This window comes from Dipodomys merriami, unplaced genomic scaffold (genome assembly GCF_024711535.1).
Source record: "Dipodomys merriami isolate MVZ:Mamm:240054 unplaced genomic scaffold, mDipMer1.0.p SCAF_7, whole genome shotgun sequence".
Classification (NCBI taxonomy): Eukaryota; Metazoa; Chordata; class Mammalia; order Rodentia; family Heteromyidae; genus Dipodomys; species Dipodomys merriami.
Genome location: NW_027206290.1, coordinates 73,113,796 through 73,134,234, shown reverse-complemented (window position 1 = coordinate 73,134,234; position 20,439 = coordinate 73,113,796). Strand labels below are relative to the sequence as shown.

Genomic DNA, 20,439 nt, shown 5'->3' with positions numbered 1-20,439 from the left:
CAGGGACAGTGCCCACACCTTAGTTCAAGCCCTGCAACCAACAGGAACAAATAGAATAATTCCAAGAGGTTGCCACATCTCCAGTTTGCATGGTCCAGGAGCTACTGCTACCATACGTATGTCCGTTTCAGCTATTCAAGAAATGACTTGTCCCTGACTGCTCTTGTAGAGGTGGAACAAACAAATGGATAGGCTCGCCATGCTGCATGCCTGATTGTAGAGTGTCAGCGTTGGAGCTGATCTGGTGCCCATGACAGGTTTTTTTCAGCCTTTCAGGCCAGGTTGCCTGGTTCCCACCTCACACTTCTGCCAGAAATAGGTTCCACCTGACTGTACCTGAGTCTAGATCTTTCTCAAGAATGCTTCCTTTATTTCCATTCCGTTAAAAAAAAAAAAAAGCTGATGCAAGTATGTCACAATTTAGATTGCACACAAGATGTTTGCATAAACTTCTATATACTTTGTCATGAGCTGTGGTATAATTCAATGTGAGAGATGTAAAGCCCTGGGTTAAGTCCCCACAGCATAATGGACAAAAAGAAAGTATGAGGTAGTAGCTATTCGCCTAGAACCAGGAACTCAGGCAAGTGGTTCCTCCATGGTGTGTGGTGCTGTCAGCGGAAACTTGGTAAGAACCACAGAGTCTGCAGAGAAGAGCTGGAGCTAAGACAACCTGCACCTGGGTCTGTACAGAGCTGAGCCCTGTCTCTCCTCCCTTAGCCTGGCTGTGCTGGGGAGGGCTGCCTGATCCAGGGTCCCTGAGGAAAAGACTTCATAGCCCACCCTGGTGTCCAGACAGCTGACCACTAGAGGAGTTGAGCTCCCAAGCCAACACTGAGTCACTAGAAGAACCTCCAGGCTGAGAGAGTTGTGGGTGTCCTGGGACCCAAGGTGGTTGGATGGCATGCAGAACCTTGGGGCTGAAGTATTTGAACTGCCTGGACACCTTCCATAAGCTTCTAATGGCAATAAACCAGTGAGTACTCATGCTCTGTTTTCTCCTTTGCAAGATGAGGGACGGCAATTTCGTCTGATACTGGGGTGGCCTATTATTATTTATAGTTCCAGGTTCCAGAAAGACAGTGATTATATAAGCTATAAGAGGTCACTTTTGAACCAGGTGCCAGTGGCTCACATCTGTAATCCTAGCTACTCAGGAAACTAAGATCTGAGGATCATGGTTTGAAGCTAGCCAAGAAAGTCCATGAGGCTCTTATCTCTAATTAACCACCAAAAATCAGGAAGTGGCACTGTGGCTCAAAGTGGTAGAGCACTAGCCATGACCAAAAAAGCTTAGATACCGTGCCCCGGCCCTGAGAACAAGCCCCATGATGCCATTCCCCTCTCCCTTACCCCCCCCCCCCACCACAAAGTAGCTTCTGGAATCCCAGAGGAACCAAAGCCATCTATCTACCCCACACTCTTAACTGCCTCCTGAAGACTTGTAGCCATCCCTCCAGTGTGTCTTCACACCTATCCTTGTCCCTTTTCAGTTCTACACTGCTGTGTGACTGTTGGCCCCTCTGTGTCACTGTCATTCTAGGTCACTGAATGGCAGGGCTCTGACTTTTCCTCCCCAAAGACACTGTAGGGTCTGCAGTTCCTCTCACAAGGGTGAGGTTTGCAGCTGAGAAGCAGAGGAGGCTGGGGCAGTAGCGAAGTGGGACCCTGTCTTAAGTTCCTAGCTTAAAAAAAAAAAAAAAGAGGGGCTGGGAAGGTGGCTCAGTGGTAGAGCGCTTGCCTTGCATGCTCGAGGCCCTGGGTTCGATTCCTCAGCACCACATAAGCAAAAAGAAAAAAGCCGGAAGTGGCACTGTGGCTCAAGTGGTAGAGCGCTAGCCTTGAGCTGAAGAGCTGAGGGACAGCGCCCAGGCCCTGAGTTCAGGCCCCACGACCGGACCCAAAAAAAAAAAAAAAAAAAGAGGCCTTCACTAGCTCCAGAGAAGCACCTTCAGCAATACAGGCCTCCTGTCACAGAACAGAGCCTCAGTCCCTGCATCCAGACGGAAGCATGAAAGCAATCAAAACAGCCTGGGCAGAGTGTACTGCCTCAGGCCAACTCTCCCTCCACCCACTGGCCCAGAATCCTACACACACCCCCTCCCATGTAGTTTGCTCAGCTGTGTGTGTTTAATGGTTTAGTTTTCTCCTATAGTGTTGAGGCCAGCATCTCCTTTCTCTAAGCTTTCCTGCTACTGGCTAGTACGCATTTTGCACAGGGCTTTTTTTCTGGCTCTAGCAAGTGCAAGGAGACTCCCATAAGGCCCTGGGTATGTGTACCCATCCTGCAGCTGCATTTGCAGGGCAGAAATTTCTTAGGTTATTGCAGTTGATGGCTGTGGCCTTGCTGAAGGAAGGGGAAGGGTTAGGAACTTGTCATTCTAACATTCACCAATGCCAAGCTGCTACTTTTCTCCCCTCACCTTGTGGTGTCCGTGCCATCCCTGCTTTACAGATGAGACTTAGTAGGCTCGTACACTGGCCTGACACCATGTGGCTGCAACCAAATCGGTCTTGAGTTCATCACCCATGCCACCCAAGGCAGGTGGATGGCCTAGTTCTTAGGCTGTGCCTCATACCTAAGAGGCAAGACTAGGGACCTCAGAGCTAGGCACCACCTGAACTGAAGGTGCTCCATGAGGAAGAATCTGAGCATTCAGGAAGCAGCAGCACCATCTCACACAACAACACTGTAGGAGCCCCAGAGTCTACACAGAAAGTGGCTGTCAGAGGCATTTTCCTGGATGGACCCATTAGGCCCCCTGTAGAAGAGCTCTGTGCTATGAGCACTGAGTGTCTATGCAGAGGTATCCTCAGACAGGTGTTCATATCCACTGATGATATGTGAAGGCAGTGAGGGGAGAAAATTGCCACTCTTCACGGGGGACTGTGATCCAGGAGGCCTCAGACACTCCATGGTACTCATGGACACCAGCCATATCCAGACTGTGTGCAGTTCTGGCAAGGAGCCACTATGTCCTCCCACCATTCCCAGAGCTCCTGCACCCCAATCCTGAGACATGGGCAGGTGCTTACCACAAAGGAGCAGCCAAATGAAACAACAGCCTTGTTTTTACTAGAAAAATGAGATGATCTGAAAAGAAATAGCCCAGCCCCAACTCCAACACTTACATATAGTAAACCTTGGGATTAAATTGTTCTAAGGATAAGATCCTATGCCAAGAGCTTTCATCTGCAGCTCTAACATGTGGTTGCCCTTCTGTGTGGGCTCTGCTTAGTGCCAAGGAAAGAGACCAGAATCTGTAGAGTGGCCACACATAAACACTGAACCCAGCACGGCAGCAAGCCCACAGACCCACCTACTGAGGAGATTGAAGAGGGAGAATCACGAGCCTGGAGTTCAAGACAAGCCTGTGCCAAATAACAAGCTTTCATTTCAAAACAAAACAGAGCCTGAAGGAACAAGTACAAGAAAGTAAACAGGGAGCAAATGAGAAAGGAGAGCCTGGAAAGCAGTGAAGGTAAGAGGATTGAAATGTGGGTAAGACAGCTTTTTAAGACCTAATGTTGGAGTCCTTATCTCTATTTTTCAGGTAAGAAACAGAGGCATCAAGAAGGGAGTGGACCACATCCTGTCCCCCAGAGCCTTGTAAGTCACTACGGTGTCAGAAGATTTCCTCTTCCTTGGGACACCAGCAACAGTGTGTCAGTGTCACCTCTGCTCATTGCGACTCTGGGCCCAAGCTTCAGCTTCCCTTTGCCCTCAACCTCAGCCATACCTCAGCCATGATGCTTGGTATGTTTAAAGGGGCCACAAGCTAGGCACTGGTGGCTCATGACTGTAATCCTAGCCATTCAAGAGGCTGTAAGCTGAGGACCAAGGTTCAAAGCCAGTCTGGGTAAGAAAATCCATTCCAATTAGGCACCAAAAAAGCCAGAAATGGAGCCGTGATTCAAATGGTAGTGCACTAACCTTGAGTAATAAAGCTCAGGGCGGGGAGCATTCAGGCAGATCCAAAGCAGAAGAAAATCAGGCCAGCCATGGAAAAGGATAAAAGCCCAGAGATAGCTGGAGTGGGACTGCAGCATAGGGAAGACAGTTTCAGAGTTGGAAGGAGGCCTAGGGATTGGTCCTGACAGGAGGGGGTGTTAATCCCTGTCACTCTGTCTCCATGGTGGCATCTCAATCAGATGTCTCTGCTGTGCTTTCAGAGTCTTCTGAGAATGATGGGAAGTCTGCCCAGCAAAGGAAAACCCCTGCCAAATCCAAGCTCACATCCTTCTGTACAAGGCCAGCGACCTGTACCCTTGCAAGCAGGTAGGCCCCAGGGTCCCCCGGCAGCTAGGCTCTTCCTTGGCCCAGACTTCACTGCCTCTGAGCCTTCAAACCAGCATCCCCATTTCAGCAGCAGGCACCAATGAACCTACTGAATGCCTAGCCTTTCCTAGTGAGCCTGACAAAGGGGATCCATGCTCCCATAGAGCTTGGACATTTAACAAGCAAACAAAAGGGAAAATAGGAGAGCCAAGTATGTGACTCAGTGGGAGAGTCTAGCCTTACATCTACAAGGCCCTAGTTTGATCCTTAGCATCAATAAAGAAACGAACGAATGAATGAATGCCAGGGATGGTTCACACACCTCTAATCCCAACTTCCTGGAAGTTGAGTAGATGGAGTAAATTTGATCAAAGTTCATTATATGCATGTTGTAAACACACACAAAAAAAGGCCTGTGCTTTCCCAGAATAAACTCTCACAGGAAGAGAAATGCATTCTGGAAAAATTATTATTATTATTAGCATCAATTGGTTGTCAAGGGGGTTTCATGTTGACTTATTCATACAGGTATATCGAGTACCTTGATTAATTTCACCTGTTCTGACAGTCTCTTCTCAAATTGTTTGTTTTTAACCAAACCATTTATTTATTTGTTTATCATTATTTATTTAATTTTGGTCAGTTGTGCAGCTTGAACTCTGAGCCTGGGCGCTGTCTCTAAGCTCTCAGCTCAAAGTGAGCACTCTACCACTTCAGCCACAGTGCCATTTCTGGTTTTCTGAGTGGTTTATTGGAGATAAGAGTCTCGTGGACTTTCCTGCCTGGGCTGGATTTGAACTTCCAACCTCAGATCTCAGCCTACTGAGTAGCTAGGATTATAGGTGTGAGCCACCAGTGCCTGACCTGTTTATTTATTTATTGTCAGTCATGGGGCCTGAATGCTGGGCCTGGGTGCTGTCCCTCAGCTCTTCAGCTCAAAGCTAGCACTCTACCACTTGCACCACAGTGCCACTTCCAGCTTTTTCTGCTTATGTGCCACTGAGGAATCGAACCCAGGGCTTCATGAAAGCTAGTCAAGCATTCTACCACTAAGGCACATTCCCAGCCCTAAGCTTCTTTTCCCTCAAAGCTAATGCTCTACCACTTAATCCACAGATCCACTGCTGGCTTTTTCTGAGCAGTTTATTGGGGATAAGAAACTCACAAACTTTCTTGCCTGGTCTAGTTTTAAACTACAATCTCTTCAGATCTCAGCCTCCTGAGTTGCTAGGATTACAGGCATGGGCCACCAGGGCCTGGCTCCAAACCATTTTTGAAATGAGTCTTTATCTTCTTATGAAGTTTGAAATTTCTGAAAAAGAATTTATGGTTAATATCATCTCAAAACATCTTCATAGCAGCATCTAGACAGTTGTTAATTGTATAGAAGCCACACAGCCTCTACGTGGTTTCTTCTGAACCTCGCTATTGGCTGTGTCCCCAGGCTGCTGTGTCCAGGGCTGCTCAGGGTAGTGACTGGAGGCATCCCAGAGGTCCCAGGAAAGCCCTTCTGTCTCCTCCTCCTGGTCTCTCAGTGGTTCTGTCCTGTTGTAGCTGAAGCACCCATCCCTCCCCACCACCATTCATCTCTATCCACCTTTGCTTCCTCCTGAAGCCTGTGGAAGGCTCTGCCATGTGCAGGGCCATGTGACCAGAGCTGAGGACACAGCAGTGGACAAGATGAGCTCAATCCTGATCTTTGGGGACAGTTGAGCCCCAGAGACAGGAGCTAAAGAAATGTGTTAGCTTTGGTGATCATATGTGAAGGACTCTGAGGGTGTGCAGTTGGATGAGCTGGAGCCACCTCCCAAAGAAGTGGAGGGAAATGCTGAGTGAACACCCCACCCACCCCTGGCTGGTGAGGACTTTGGAAGGAGACCTGCCCCTGTAGGGGTGCAAGGTCACTGTTTCCAGAAGGAGATGGAATCCTTCTACACCATTTATCCTACCCTCATGGAAGAGTGACCTCTACCAGGCTTGCATAGGTCAGTGGGGCATCAGGCATCACTCTGCACCTGGCCAGCCGGCCTTGAGTGCAAAATGTGCTCTGAGGAGCACCTGCCTTGGAGTCTCCTGGATGCCCAGAGGATGCATAGGAATGGCTCATTTCAAGCCGGGCGCTGGTGGCTCACGCCTGTAATCCTAGCTACTCAGGAGGCTGAGATCTGAGGATCACGCTTCAAAGCCAGCCCAGGCAGGAGAGACTGTGAGACTCCTATCTCCAATAAACCACCAGAAAACCAGAAGTGGTGCTGTAGCTCAAGTGGTAGAGCGCTAGCCTTGAGCTGAAGAGCTGAGGGACAGCGCCCAGGCCCAGAGTTCAAGCCCCACGACCGACCAAAAAAAAAAAAAAAAGGAATGGCTCATTTCAGAATCAGCCTCACTTTTCCACAGCAGAGACCCCAGCAGCCCTTGGGACTTCATCTGTCCATCTGCTTCTCTTGCCCTGGCTCCTGTGGGCCCAGCTCCATCTAGAGGGCATCCCAGACTCCTCTTGGCTCAAGAGCTTCCAGAAAATAGACGAGCCTTATATTGACCTTGCCTACTTCACATAGCTTAATGCACCCATATGCTAAGGGTCTCTTTCAGGAATTCTTACTGAAAAAGACTGAGGGGGAATGAAAGGGAGGCTGGAGGCAGTTGAAATAGCTTTCAGCAGCCATCAGAGGCAGAATTTTTAGACCCAGAAGGCCCTACAGGCAGAAGGAAGAACTTGTTAGACCAGGTGGGCTGATGTAGGGGGAGAGAAGGGTGGAGAGATGAGTCCTATGCTGAGAGAGTTACTTTACTTGTCACCTGATGCCTAGCCTTGAAACTGCTGTCATAGCCACCACATCCTCAGGACTGATCCTGGTATGGCTGGGAGCTTAGTCTCCAGCTATCTCTGGAACCCAGGCTGGTGGCTCCCTGATCCTCCACGGAAGCAGATCCCCTCCTGGGAGATGCTGCCGCTGCTCAGCCCTATCCCTCCCACCTGCACCTGTGAGATGGGGTAGGAGGAATGGTACTGTCAGGGCCTTGAATCCTCACTGCACAGTGGGGATGCCTAGAGATGACCACCTTGGTGCAGTGGTGAGAGCTAAGAGGCTACACGGTGACCCCAGATAGGATGGACACACAGGTGTGGTAGTGGGGTGGAGGCCTGGACTGTGACAGTGTCACACACCTCAGTGGGCACTTCTTTAGACCAGGCCTGTTACAGGGACCTAGTGTGTTACATTTTTGGGGTAGCACAGGCCTCTAGCTGGGGCCTTGGACAGAGGCCCTGGGAAAACCACTCTACACCCACTTGTGAGGTGCACTAGAATTTACAACACTGTTGCCATCTGTAGTCTCAGCTCTTCCAGGTGCATGCAGCCAGGGCCAGAAGTGAAGGGCAGGATGGGAAGGGAAAGTCATCCTCAGCCTTCAGGGTCCTGTTGTCCTGCCTCTTGGCAGTATATGTGTTAGTGCTACTCCATGCCCATCCCAGAGCCCCACTGACTGGGGAACCTAAGCCCAGGACAGGCCTTTCCTCAGTTCCTTTCCAGCCTCCAGAGCTACCGCAGAGTGTTTGTCTACCAATGCTTCCCAGAGACTGAGCTCAAGCCCACACTTGACATCAGCACAGAGATGTAGGTCTCCTTCCTTCCTTCCTTCCTTCCTTCCTTCCTTCCTTCCTTCCTTCTTTCTTTCCTTCCTTTTTTCCTTCCTTCCTTCCTTTTTCTTTCCTTCTCTTTTCCTCTTTCTCTCTCTTTTTATATCTCTTTCTTTCTTCCTTTCTTCCTTCCTTCCTTTCTTTTTTTCTTTCTTTCTTTCCTTCTTTTTCTTTTTCTTTCTTTTACAGTGCTGGGGTTTGAACCCAGGAACTTGCACACCAAGCCAAATGGTGCCCCTGAGCCATACCCTCAGCCCCAAGCTGCGGGTTTTGTTTCTAAGCAGCAAAATCTCTTCAGGTTCCCTGATGAAGTACATAGCCGGGTGCTGGTGGCTCACACCTGTAATCCTAGCTACTCAGGAGGCTGAGATCAGGATCACGGTTCAAAGCCAGCCCAGGTAGGACTCTTATCTCTAATAAACCACACAGAAGAGTGGAAGTGGCGCTGTGGCTCAAGTGGTAGAACACTAGCCTTGAGCTGAGGAGCACAGGAACAGCGCCCAGGCCCAGAGTTCAAGCCCCATGACCAAAAAAAAAAGGTACATAAACAGTCATGGCCAGAAGCCCCACTCCTCTTGTCACATGAGCTTGAGGCTTCCCTAGGGACCACAAGAGCTCACTGTCATCTTAAGCGCTGCAGAGCATGCTGGGAGAGCTTCAGAGCCCAGAACCACTTCCAAGCATGGCACCATGACAGAGTATGACGGGAGCTGGGTTCCTCAGGCCCTCACATCTCAAGGGAAAGCTGGCCAAAAGGATGATTGTCTCTGTCTCTCCATCCAGAGAGGAGCAAGGCCACAGCGGTGGCGCTGGACAGGTTCCCAGCAGGTGGGCAGGCTGAACTGTCTCTGAGACTAGGGGAGCCCCTGACTATCATCTCTGAGTAAGTTCACAGGCCTGGGCACCTGGAGAGGCACCAATGGGAAACCATTCACATGTGATCATAACCCTATCATGAGTTTTAGGCAGATTAATATCTATGGGGAAAGGCGAAGGGTCAAGGCGTATTAACAAAGAGCCTTGGATCATGCCATCTGTCACAACCTGGGCCAGGTTGGGGGGGGGGGCGGGGGACAGGCTGGACTGGCTAATCCAAGAAAGCCTTGGAAGCAAGTGGGGCAGGAAGCTACAGGATCGCCAGGTTGCCAGGGTCTTGGCACTTTTTTTCACCACATTTTTATTTAGTGTAAGTTTGTACAAGGAGAGCATTGGCACTTCTTTTTTTGTGTGTTTACATGCCAGTAGCAGGGCTTTGCATGCTGAGCCTTGTACTCTTGCTCAGCTCTTTTGCCCAAGGCTGATGCTTCATCACTTAAAACGCACCTTTAGTTCCAGCTTTTTGCTGGTTAACTGGAGGTAAGACTCACTCAGATTTCTCTGCCAAGGCTAGCTTTAAAACAAGATTCTCAGATCTTGGCCTCCTGAGTAGCTAAGATTATAGTGTAAGCCATTGGAGCCCAGGATCTCAACACGTGTGAACGAGGTGCCCTCTGTGTTCTCTCCCCAGGAATGGAGATTGGTGGACAGTGCTGTCAGAACTCTCAGGCAGAGAGTATAATGTTCCCAGCATGCATGTGGCCAGAATCTCCCATGGGTGAGTGAGCATTCCATATCACTGTCAGAGACTGTCCTGCTGTTTCTTTTGTGAGATTGTTTTAGATTGTTTTGTTTTGTTTTGTTTTTGGGGGCCAGTAGTAGGGCCCCTGAGGAATGAGTTCTCCAGGAAAAAAAAACAAAACCAAAACAAGCTGAACTGGCCCTCGGAGCCTGTCCCCGAGGCTCTGACCAGAGGGGCCATGGCACAGCAATTATGAGGCCTAGAGAATGAGTTGGGGGATTCTTGTTGCGATCACCCAAAGGTAGAGGGGTTCTAGTAAACTTTCAGTTCACCCCACCCCCAGCCTGACCAGGCTGACCTGTGTCCCTATCCCTTACTCCTCTAGGTGGCTATTCGAGGGCCTGAGCAGGGAGAAAGCTGAGGAACTGCTTTTGTTGCCTGGGAACCCCGGAGGGGCCTTCCTTATCCGAGAGAGCCAGACCAGGAAAGGTGGGTAAGCTCGCCTCTCATCCTCTGCCCAGGTCAGAAAGTAGCCTGCAGAGAACATACTGACCCTCTTTTTGTCAGCCAAGGTTATCTGAGCCCTGCCTGGCCCTGCCTGGCCCGGCCTGGGGGAGATGGAGTTGGGCTAGGAGGGCAGAGAGGCACCACCTGACAATCACTGCAGGCTTCATGGAGGGAGAACTATGGGTTGGGACTTGAAATCTGTCTTCAAGACAGCCCACGCTGCCAGGTGCACTGGTGCTGGGGTTGGCCAGTGGACTGCACCATGGGACAGGAGCTCAGGAGAAGCCAAGTGAAGCTAGAGCCCAGGGCCTGGGATGCTGGCCAAGAAGCTCTCCCTGTGGTGGAGAGAGCCATCACTCAGCAGAGAGCTGGTTGGATTCAGGGTGTTCAGGGCCAAGAAAAGGTTGCAGTACAGTGAATCTCTTGTGTTCTCTGAAAGACAAGAGGGTAGGGGAAGGGCAGTTTGGGGGAACATTGGAAATTAGACCCTGTTTTGAGAAAAGTCTCGCAGTAACACAGGACTTCTCAGGCTTTACCTTGTCTAATTGGGCTTTCCCAATAGCTTTTGAACATGGGACTTTTCATCATGAAATAGCTAGTAATAGTCGCTGTGTTGTTGTTGGTGGTGGTGGTAGTGGTGGTTGTGGAGCTTGAACTCAGGGCCTGGGCACTGTCCTTGAGCTCTTTTACTCAAGGCTAGCACTCTACCACTTTAAGCCACAGTGCCACTTCCAATTTTCTGGTGGTTAATTGGATACTAGTCCTATAGAATTTCCTGCCAGGGACAGCTTTGAACTACAATCCTCCAATGTCAGCCTTCTGAGAGCTAGGATTACAGCATGAGCTTCCATATCCATTCTTTCAAGAAATGCTTCCTGAGTTCTTATCACAGGACCAAAGGCCTTCTGTGTAACCATGTTTCCAGTGAGTGAGGTGGGCACATTTCTTGCTCTCAGGGAGCTCCGGGGTCCCCAGATGCCAGTGTTCATGCCATACAGTTGGGAAAAACAGCTCTATTTGAGAGTTGCACTGATAATAGGGCCTGTTGTCCAAATGCCAAATAGAATACAACTTGGGGTAGTGATGGGAGACATTACGGACCTTGTCTTGGCATAGTCCACTGTGGCTTCCATGATAGCCCTTCAATAGAGCAATAATCTGCACTTCTGAAAGTGTGAGGGACTGGCCTGTAGTGGTTTCTGGGCTTAAGACAACATTTTGTTAACTGGGAACTTATCCTGATCAGCAATGATTCCTTCCTCTATAAGACACACATGACGCTGATGTATATAGAAATGTGCATCTCACTGCAAGCACCCAAGAAAGACCTCAGGGGGCAATAATGCAAGTGACAACCTTGGGAGGGAACACCAGGAGTGAGGGTAGGCTTCTTGTGCCCACCCTACGTTATCTGACTGTGATGGCTTTTTAGAAAGGTCCTTAGTTCTCCACCTCAGTCTCCTTCTCTGTCCTTAACTAGCATGTCTTCATCGCTCTTCTGATCCCTGGCTCTCCTGCTAATTTCCAGGCAGCAGTACAACCCCCACCTTCGCACCCCCACACAGGCAGGCCCCGGTGCTGCAGCTGCAAACAGGAAACCACCGTGGCGGTGCTCACTGGAACAGGGGCCCTGCAGAAGACACAGGGCCTGGGGAGAAACCACCGGAAGTGCTCTGTGCTCAGCTACCCCACTCCCACCCCTTCTCTGGTCTGGTTCAGTTCTGAGAGTCCAGTGAGCAGCCGTCAGCACCCCTTAACCCTTCACAAGAAGGCATATACACAAGGGGAAGCTGGTAGAGTGACTCTGGAGAACGTGGATAGGAATACATAAGATCTTTAGGACCCACAAAGACCCATATGATTGCTGAGACTAAGATCCCTATAGCCACCACCAGAAACAAGGAAAGAAGGTAGCATTCAGCACCCTCCAGGAAAGGCAGTGTTTATCTGCTCAGCAGATTCTTAATGATTTTGACAGGTAGATATTCCTGTGTTAGAAAGGATGAAGAGCTAGGTAGACAGGTGCAGATTGTCAGGGCCAGCTGAAGTTGGCTTCCCACCATTCCTAGCTCCCTAATCCTAACCAGGAGGCTGAGCTTATGTGCTCCATAGCCCTCTGCTTTCTCCAGGTGTCTGGTTTCAGACAGGCCTTTTGTACCCATGGCTGGCAGAGATAGCAGGTACTGGATGTGGGTTTGCTCCAAGTAATGCAGTGATAATGTCTTCAAGAATCTATTCTTCTGAGCCAGGTGGCACATGCCTCTGGCTGTAGCTGACATTAGAGGATTATGAATTTAAGGCCACCCTGGGCTATAAGACCCTGTCACAAAGAAATCCCAACATCCTTTGTGCTCATAGACAGCAGTCCTATAGGGCCAGATGCCAGTGGCTCACACCTATATTCCTAGCTATTCAGGAGGCTGAGATTTGAAGACTGGGGTTCGAAGCCAGCACAGGCAGAAAAGTCCATGAGAGTCTTATCTCCAATAAACTACAAAAAAAAAAAGGCCAGAAGTGGCTCAAGTACTACAGCACTAGCTTTGAGCACAAAAGCTCAGGGATAGTGCCCAGGCTCTGAGTTCAAGGACCAAGACCAGAAAAAAAAAAAAAGTGGGACTGGGAATGTGGCTTAGTAGTACAGTGCTTGCCTAGCATGAATGAAGTCCTGGGTTCGATTCCTCAGGGCCACATAAACAGAAAAAGCCAGAAGTAGTGCTGTGGCTCAAGTGGTAGAGTGCTAGCTTTGAGCAAAAGAAGCTCAGGGACAGTGCCCAGGTCTTGAGTTCAAGCCCCAGGACCGGCAAAAAAAAAAAAAAAAAAGTGTTTATAGAGAACTGGGTGGGTGTTCAACTGGTAGAATGCTTACCAAGTTCAAATACCACTACCAATACATAACTAGGGTTTTTGTTTTGATGTGTGTGTGTGTGTGTGTGTGTGTGTGTGTGTGTGTGTGTGTGTGTGTGTGTGTGTGTTTCACAATTGTAATCCTAGCTACTCAGGAAACAGATCTGAGGATGCACTACAAAGCCAACTCAGGCAGGAAACACTATGAGACGCTTAGTTACAATTAACCAGCAAAAAGCTAGAAGTGGAGCTAGGTGGGAATCAAGCAGTAGAGTTGCACAAAAGCTCAGGGACAGTGTCCAGGTCCTGAGTTCAAACTCCATTAGGAGCACACACACACACAACCTGTTTATAGTCCCAGTTCTGAAAGTTTTTCAGAGAATTCTTCATTCAGTCATAAGTAAATGTTTCATGCTGATTCTGTGCCAAACACTCTTCTAAACACAGAGAAACATAGTATGAAAGACAAACTCCTGGCCACAGCTGGAGGTGGGCAGTGAAAAATAAGTCAAATACAAGAGAGCCTCAGTGTAGTATTTTCATATGTATGTATAATATAAATTGATTAAATTCCCCTCTTGCTCTTTGTTATCCTCTTTTAAAAACAATAAGTCAGGGGCTGAGAAGGTGGCTCAGTGGTAGAGCGTTTGCCTTGCATGCCTGAGGTCCTGGGTTCAATTCCTCAGCACCACATAAGCAAAAAGAAAAAAGCCAGAAGTGGCGCTGTGGCTCAAGTGGTAGAGCGCTAGCCTTGAGCTGAAGAGCTGAGGGACAGCGCCCAGGCCCAGAGTTCAGGCCCCATGACCGGACCCTCCCCCCCAAAAAAAAGAAAACCAAAAACAATAAGTCAAATAGCATACACAGCAGTATGTGCTCTACAGAAACTACACAGTAGTGTCAGAAGGACACAGGGTGGGGATAAGGTGAGCACACATGTACAAACCTGGAGGGAGGAGCTTTGCAGCCAGTGCTCAGTGCACCTGGAGCAGATCTGAGGGAAGGTGTGATCATGCAGGGCCTTTCGAGGGCTTTGGATTGCTTTTAACTGTGATAGAGTGGCTTCTAAAGATGTATGATATGACCTGCTACAAAGAAGGGTACTCAGGTGGAAGTGGAAAGCCACAAAAGAAGTCATCACGAGCTCAGGCGGGGTGAGAGGTGGTCACACTGGATGTGTTCTCACTGCTGGTGCTCTACCACTTGGATGGTGTCTGAATGTTAACCAAGAGACCTTTTCTGCTAAGGTGGGTATGAGGGCTATGTATTAGTTGGCTTGCCATTCCTGTAACAAATCATAAGAGAAAGATTTATTTTGGCTCTTAAGTATCCAAAGTCTCGGTCTGTGGTCACTTGGCATGATTGCTTTCAAGCCTGTGGAAAGGCGGCATGTCATGGTGAAAGCAGGTGGTGGAAAAAAGCTGCTTACCTCAAGGAAGCAATGAGTTTGTCTTTATAACAAAGATCCTCATGGCTGGGAAGGTGGCTCAGTGGTAAGAGTGCTTGCTTTGCATGCATGAGGCCCTGGGTTCGATTCCTTAGCCCCACATAAGCAGAAAAAGCCAGAAGTGGTTCTGTGGCTCAAGTGGTAGAGTGCTAGGCTTGAGCTGAAGAGCTGAGAGACAGTGCCCAGGCCCAGAGTTCAAGCCCCATGACAGGCAAAAGAAAAAAAATCCCCCCCCCCCTCCAAAGCCTATTAAGCTGAGTCCTTAAGTGGATAGATACATCCATTGGTAAGATCAGAGCCCTCAAGATCCAATCATTCCCAAAGACACTTCTTCCATAAATATTGCTGCCTTTCATTGCAAGAGCAAAAGAGTCAACCAGCAAAAAGCTGGAACTGAAGGCAGGGCTCAAGTAGTAGAGCTTGAAAAAAGGTGAGCAAGAGCACAAGGTCCTGAATTCAAGCTCCAATATTGATTGGTGTGTGCTCACACGTGCGTGACACACATACAGACACAATAGCAAAGTACACCATTACATCATGATAGTATATAGATGACTATTTTACTCAGCATCCTCTTTCCATTTGGCTTAAAAAACTAATCAGAACGCAGACACAGCTCGATGGTAGAGCATATGCCAGGCGCTGGGGTCCATCCCTGATACACCACATACAAAATGAAATAAATCCACCTTGCCTTTACATAGTGTTCTCATATGCAGCCTCAGCTGCCAAAGACTGCGCCTGGAGATGGTATATTGCACACACCGTCCTTTCTCTTGACTGTGCACTTTCTCCTTCTAGCTGGTTATTTTTGATTTTCTAAAATTAATTTTTTGGTGGGTCCCATCAAACCAGGTACTTTGTGTGCATATGGAAATTATGCCTCAGGGGCTAGGATGTGGTTTGTGGTAGAATATATGTCTAGCATGCAGGAAGCCGGCATTCAATTTCAAGAAATTATAAAGTTGATTTAGAAAATTAAAAAAGCCATGAGGCTGGGAAGGTGGCTCAGTGGTAGAGCACTTGCCTTTACATGCCTGAGGCCCTGGGTTCGATTCCTCAGCACCACATAAGCAAAACGAAAAAAGCCAGAAGTAGCGCTGTGGCTCAAGTGGTAGAGTGCTAGCCTTGAGCTGAAGAGCTGAGGGACAGTGCCCAGGCCCAGAGGTCAGGCCTCACAACCAGACCCCCCCCCCCAAAAAAAAAAAAAGCCAAACTGGAAAAACTCTGTCACCTGCTTGTGTCTTTAGTGTATCAGGTAAGGTTGAAGAGGGATGAGTTTGATAACCCCACTCTCCTGAGCCAGTTTGCATAACTGTTCTACAGCAAGCCCATTCAAGTCCCCGTGTGCTTTCCACCTAACCAGAACAAGCTGTGTATGACATATGTAGTCCTGGCTTTGACCCTTAAATAAAATGCTGAATGTAAGTTCTATTTCTGCTCGTTTAATTAATTAATTATTGTCAGTCATGGGGCTTGAACTCTGGCCCTGGGCGCTGTCTCTCAGCTCTTCAGCTCAAGGCGAGTGCTCTACCACTTGAGCCACAGTGCCACTTCCGGTTTTCTAGTGGTTTATTGGATATGAGTCTCATGAACTTTCCTGCCCGGGCTGGCTTTGAACCATGATACTCAATCTCAGCCTCCTGAGTAGCTAGGATTACAGGAATGAGCCACTGGCACCTGGCTCTGCTCATTAAAGACATGTTTATATGGGTAAAGGTTATTAATTTTTGCTGCCTATCATAGAGTATTATATTCTATAATCTATCACACTTTTTTGGGTGTACGAGGCACTAGGGGTGGAACCCAGAGCCTCGCACACACTGGGCATGTGTAGCCCCTTATTCTACTGAACACAAAGGGGCTGTGCAAAGAATGTTGCTGTGAACTTCCACCACCACCACCTCCGCCCCCCATACTGGGGCTTGAAATCAGGGCCTGGGCGCTGTCCCTGAGCCTCTTCAGCTCAAGGTGAGTGCACTACCATTTGAGCCACAGCGCCACTTCCAGTTTTCTGGTAGTTAATTGAAGAGTCTCACGGGGACTTTCCTATCTAGGCTGGCTTTGAACTGCGATCCTCAGATCTCGGCCTTCTGAGTAGCTAGGATTTCAGGTGTGAGCCACCAGCAACTGGCTCTAGCTTTTTCTGAGTAGTTTGTTGGAGTTAAGTCTCACAGATGGGCTAAGAATGTGGCCTAGTGGTAGAGTGCTTGCCTAGCATGCATGGGTTGGATTCCTCAGTACCACATAAACAGAAAAAGCCAGAAGTGGCGCTGTGGCTCAAGTGGTAGAGTGCTAGCCTTGAGCAAAAGCAGCTCAGGGACAGTGCCCAGGCCCTGAGTTCAAACTCCAGGACTGTCAAAAAAAAAAAAAAAAAAAAATCTCACAGACTTTCCTGCCTGGGCTGGCTTCAAATCGAGATCCTCAGATCTCAGCCTCCTGAGGAGCTAAGATTACAGGCGTGAGTCACTAGCACCTGGTACTGTTGACATTCTTGTGGCTCCGAGGTAGTAGCATGTTAACCATTCATGCTACACGAAATTTATGAAGTGCCTCACAGTCACTTCTCCACTTGTCCCCCACCAGTTGGCACATTTTCACATTCTAACACTTGTGTCACCTAAGTGTTAGGTGAGGAGCCGATGTTTAAGGCTCACACTGTGCCAACCAGCCAAGGGCTTTGTGCGGTGACCCGTTTCTCTCCCAATGCCCTATCACAAACATGCCTCTTATGGCCAAAAGCTCGGGTTTTTGTCTTGCCTGCCCCCCACACCTCCAACTTGGTTGTGGGGCGTGGCGGGGTGGGGGTGGGGAGGGGGAGGAGTCCTAGCAGACCTCCAAACACCTGTGGACGTCTTCTTCCTTAGGCTGTTACTCCCTGTCAGTCCGACTCAGCCGCCCTGCCTCGTGGGATCGGATCAAACACTATAGGATCCAGCATCTTGACAATGGCTGGCTGTATATCTCACCACGCCTCACCTTCCCCTCACTCCAGGCCCTGGTGGACCATTATTCAGGTATGATTTTCTTTTGCCTCCATAGAAAACGGAAAGGGGGCTAAAGGTATACTATCATGCTCTTCACCTGCTGGCACACGAGCTAGACAGACTGAAGAGGAGCCTACTTTGTCCTCATGCCATGACTGTGCTGAGACCCAGGTGGAGACCCCGCCCCGGGGCATGAGCACAGCCACTACTGCGCTCACCAGGGAGGCTTTGCCCAGCAGCAGGCAGTTTCACACTCAAGAGCTCAGCTGAGCTGCTGCCTGTGCTGTAACCAAGGCTCAGTGTCAGGGTGAGAGGGGAAACTTCTCTTGGGAGCCAGACAAGGCTCCACAAAAACACTGAGAATTTCTTGGCTTCTTTTTCTTCCTCACTTTCCTAATTAGAAATGAAGACCCCAAATTCAATCCGCTGGGCACAGGTCGTTCATACCTCTAGATTAACTACTTGGGGAGCAGAGATTGGGTGGATTGTGGTTTGAGGCCAGCTGAAGCAGCAAAGTTCATGAGGACGCCCTCCCCACCTCTCAACTGAGCTGGGCAAAGTGGTGCAGTGCACACCCATCATTTCCTAGCTATGACAGAGAGCCAAATAGGCAGACTGTGATCCAGGTATACACCAAGGCAGGAAGAGAGATCTTATCTCAAAAATAACCAGCACCAAAACAAAAAACTGGAAGTATGGTTCAGAGATAAAGGGCCTACATGGCAAGTGTAAGATTCTGAATTCAGCTGGGCACCGGTGACTCACTCCTGTAATCCTAGCTACTCAGGAGTCTGAGATATGAGGATTGTAGCTCAAAGCCAGCCTAGGCAGAAAAGTCCATGAGACTCTTTATCTCCAATAAACCACCAGAAAACCCTAAGTGGCACTGTGGCTCAATCGATAGAGCGCTAGCCTTGAGCTGAGGGAAAGTGCTCAGGCCGAGTTCAAGCCCCACGATGGACCGCCCCCGCCCACCCAAAAAAGAAGATTGAGTCCAAATCCCAATACTGTCGGAAAGAAAACACAAAGTTCACAATGAGCTGGCACTGGTGGCTGTAATCCTAGCTACTCAGGAAATAGATCTGAGAATCTCAGTTTGAAGCCAGCGCAGGCAGAAAAGTCCATGAGACTCATGTCCAATTAAGTCACAGAAGTGGTGCTGTGGCTCATGTGGTAGAATACTAGCTTTGAGCTGTAGAGCTGAGGGACAGCGCCCAGGCCCAGAGTACAGGCCCCACAACTGAATAGTGAACTTCGTCTCCCAGAACAATCCCAACCACCTGATTGCTCTCAGCCTCCTTGAGAACAGCTTGGGTCTCACACTCTTGTATGGAAAGGTGCCAGGACCAGGGGTCCTGAAGACACAGGAAGGCACAGGGCTAGTGTCAGCAATGGCAAGGGGCTGAATCTCTTTCCTAGAGCTGGCGGATGACATCTGCTGCCTCCTCAAAGAGCCCTGTGTCCTGCAGAAGTCTGGCCTACTCCCTGGCAAAGACATGCCCCGACCTGTGACTGTGCAGAGAACAATGCTCAACTGGAAAGAGTTGGACAGGTGAGGAAAGCTGTGGGGATGCGAAGGCAGAGCAGTACTGAAGAACTGAGTAGGTCTGTGGCGCGGAGGGATATCTGGGAGCACTCAGAGCCCACTGCAGGCTCTACATGAATTTAGTGAATTCAGTGTAGTCAGAAACAGACACCCCCCCCACCCCACCCCCGCCCTGCAACTAGGGTGGGAAGAAAGCTGGGGGATGGGGGCAGAGGAATGAGGGGCTGAATGAGGAGGTCAAGATGGGAATCTGATCTGTCAGGGAGGAAAGCCTTTTAGTTATCAGCAGGCGTGAACTGCATAAGGAGCACAGAGAAGGCACCCTCACCCGGATTCTTCCCTGTCCTCAGCTCCTTCCTGTTCCTGGAAGCTCCTGCCTCAGGAGAGGTGTCTCTTCTCAGCGAGGGGCTCCGGGAGTCCCTCAGCTCCTATATCCGTCTGTCTGAGGACATTTCCTTGGATGATGCCAAGGTCAAGATCAGAGGCGGAAAGGACTGAGCACCACCGAGGCAATGTTGTGCACGGTGAGCAGAGGGCTAGGACACAGCTGCGTCCAGGACTCCACCTGAACTTTTGCTACTTCCTCTCTTGGTGCTAAGAAATCACTCCCCTTCTCTCCAGCCTTGACCCTGCCTGTAACCTCTAGTTCAAAGCCAGGGCTCCAGAGAATGTCGAGAGTCTGACCTAATCCATTTGCATTGGGACATCACCTCAATCCTGGTCTCCTGAATCCCATCCTACATCCTATCCTGTATGCCCACTGCCATACTGCATGGTAGAAACCACCAATAGCATCAAGGGAAAAAAAGATCATTTTCAAAAACTGCAAGTCTCAGAAGAGAAAGGCGATCAGAGCGGCTGATGGCTCCCTACAGTAGCCTTCTCCTGCCAGCCTCAGCTCTCAGATCATGTTTCTCACTGCGGCCTATCCTTCCGCCCTGGCTAACCTCTCCCAACTACTCTAGTTTTGCCATCTTGTGGCCAAATACAAAATGACAACTTTTGAGCCAGTTCCCTTTCTCAGTGCTTGGCATGGGTGTCAGAAGGTAGCAAACCCTTTTCATATAATGCCAAGACCAAAGCTAGAGCCCAATATCCCTAATGTCCACAACGCCTGGCTGCAGCTGCTAAGGAGGAAGGTAAGAAGAAGGGGGTGGGAGGAACCACCCCAAGGTGTCTACAGATTCTGAGGCCACAGCAGGAAAGGCTTCACCAGGCATGGTCAACAGGGTCGCAGTTAAAGACTTGTTTATTCAAGCATCTGGAAACATTCTACAAGAAAGCTGTTACTAGATGTTGCTTGTACTGTGCTACAACCCGCACATACTGCCATCTGTTTTCAGAAGACTTGAAATGCCACTGATAGTTTAAAAACTGTACAACTGATGGAGAACCAAGGAAGATAATTTAATGATGCATCCGGATCCAGAGGTGTGTCAAATTAAAGAACAGCTCCACTCTGCAAATGGCTGGTACATGATGGTATCCAAGAAGAAATGGTTGATGATGGACAAATCCAGAAATGCTTTCTCAAAGGTAGATGGTTCTTTAAAAAGTTTTGGGTCACAACCCTTGCAGAAAACCCTGACTCTCGGTCCAGGAAATGCAGGTCTCCCAGGTTCCGTGTGGCAGAGGCG

At 49.2% G+C, this 20,439-nt stretch overlaps 1 protein-coding gene across 6 annotated transcripts; it reads left to right on the top strand.

The window, feature by feature from the left end:
* Positions 1 to 642: 642 nt before the first annotated feature.
* Positions 643 to 20,430, top strand: Sla2 (Src like adaptor 2). Of its 6 annotated transcripts, XM_070007231.1 has the most exons (10): positions 643 to 976; positions 3,240 to 3,482; positions 3,555 to 3,610; positions 4,174 to 4,279; positions 8,700 to 8,799; positions 9,424 to 9,510; positions 9,860 to 9,963; positions 17,137 to 17,286; positions 18,676 to 18,808; positions 19,153 to 20,430. In XM_070007231.1, exons 2-10 carry the CDS (start codon positions 3,452 to 3,454, stop codon positions 19,298 to 19,300), a joined length of 915 nt encoding a protein of 304 aa, XP_069863332.1. In that variant the 5' UTR covers positions 643 to 976; positions 3,240 to 3,451; the 3' UTR covers positions 19,301 to 20,430. The 6 variants fall into 6 exon arrangements, with proteins under 6 accessions (XP_069863332.1, XP_069863333.1, XP_069863336.1 ...); XM_070007232.1 differs by lacking the exon at positions 3,240 to 3,482; XM_070007235.1 differs by lacking the exon at positions 3,555 to 3,610 and having other exon boundaries at positions 8,700 to 8,744.
* The last annotated feature ends 9 nt before the right edge of the window (positions 20,431 to 20,439 follow it).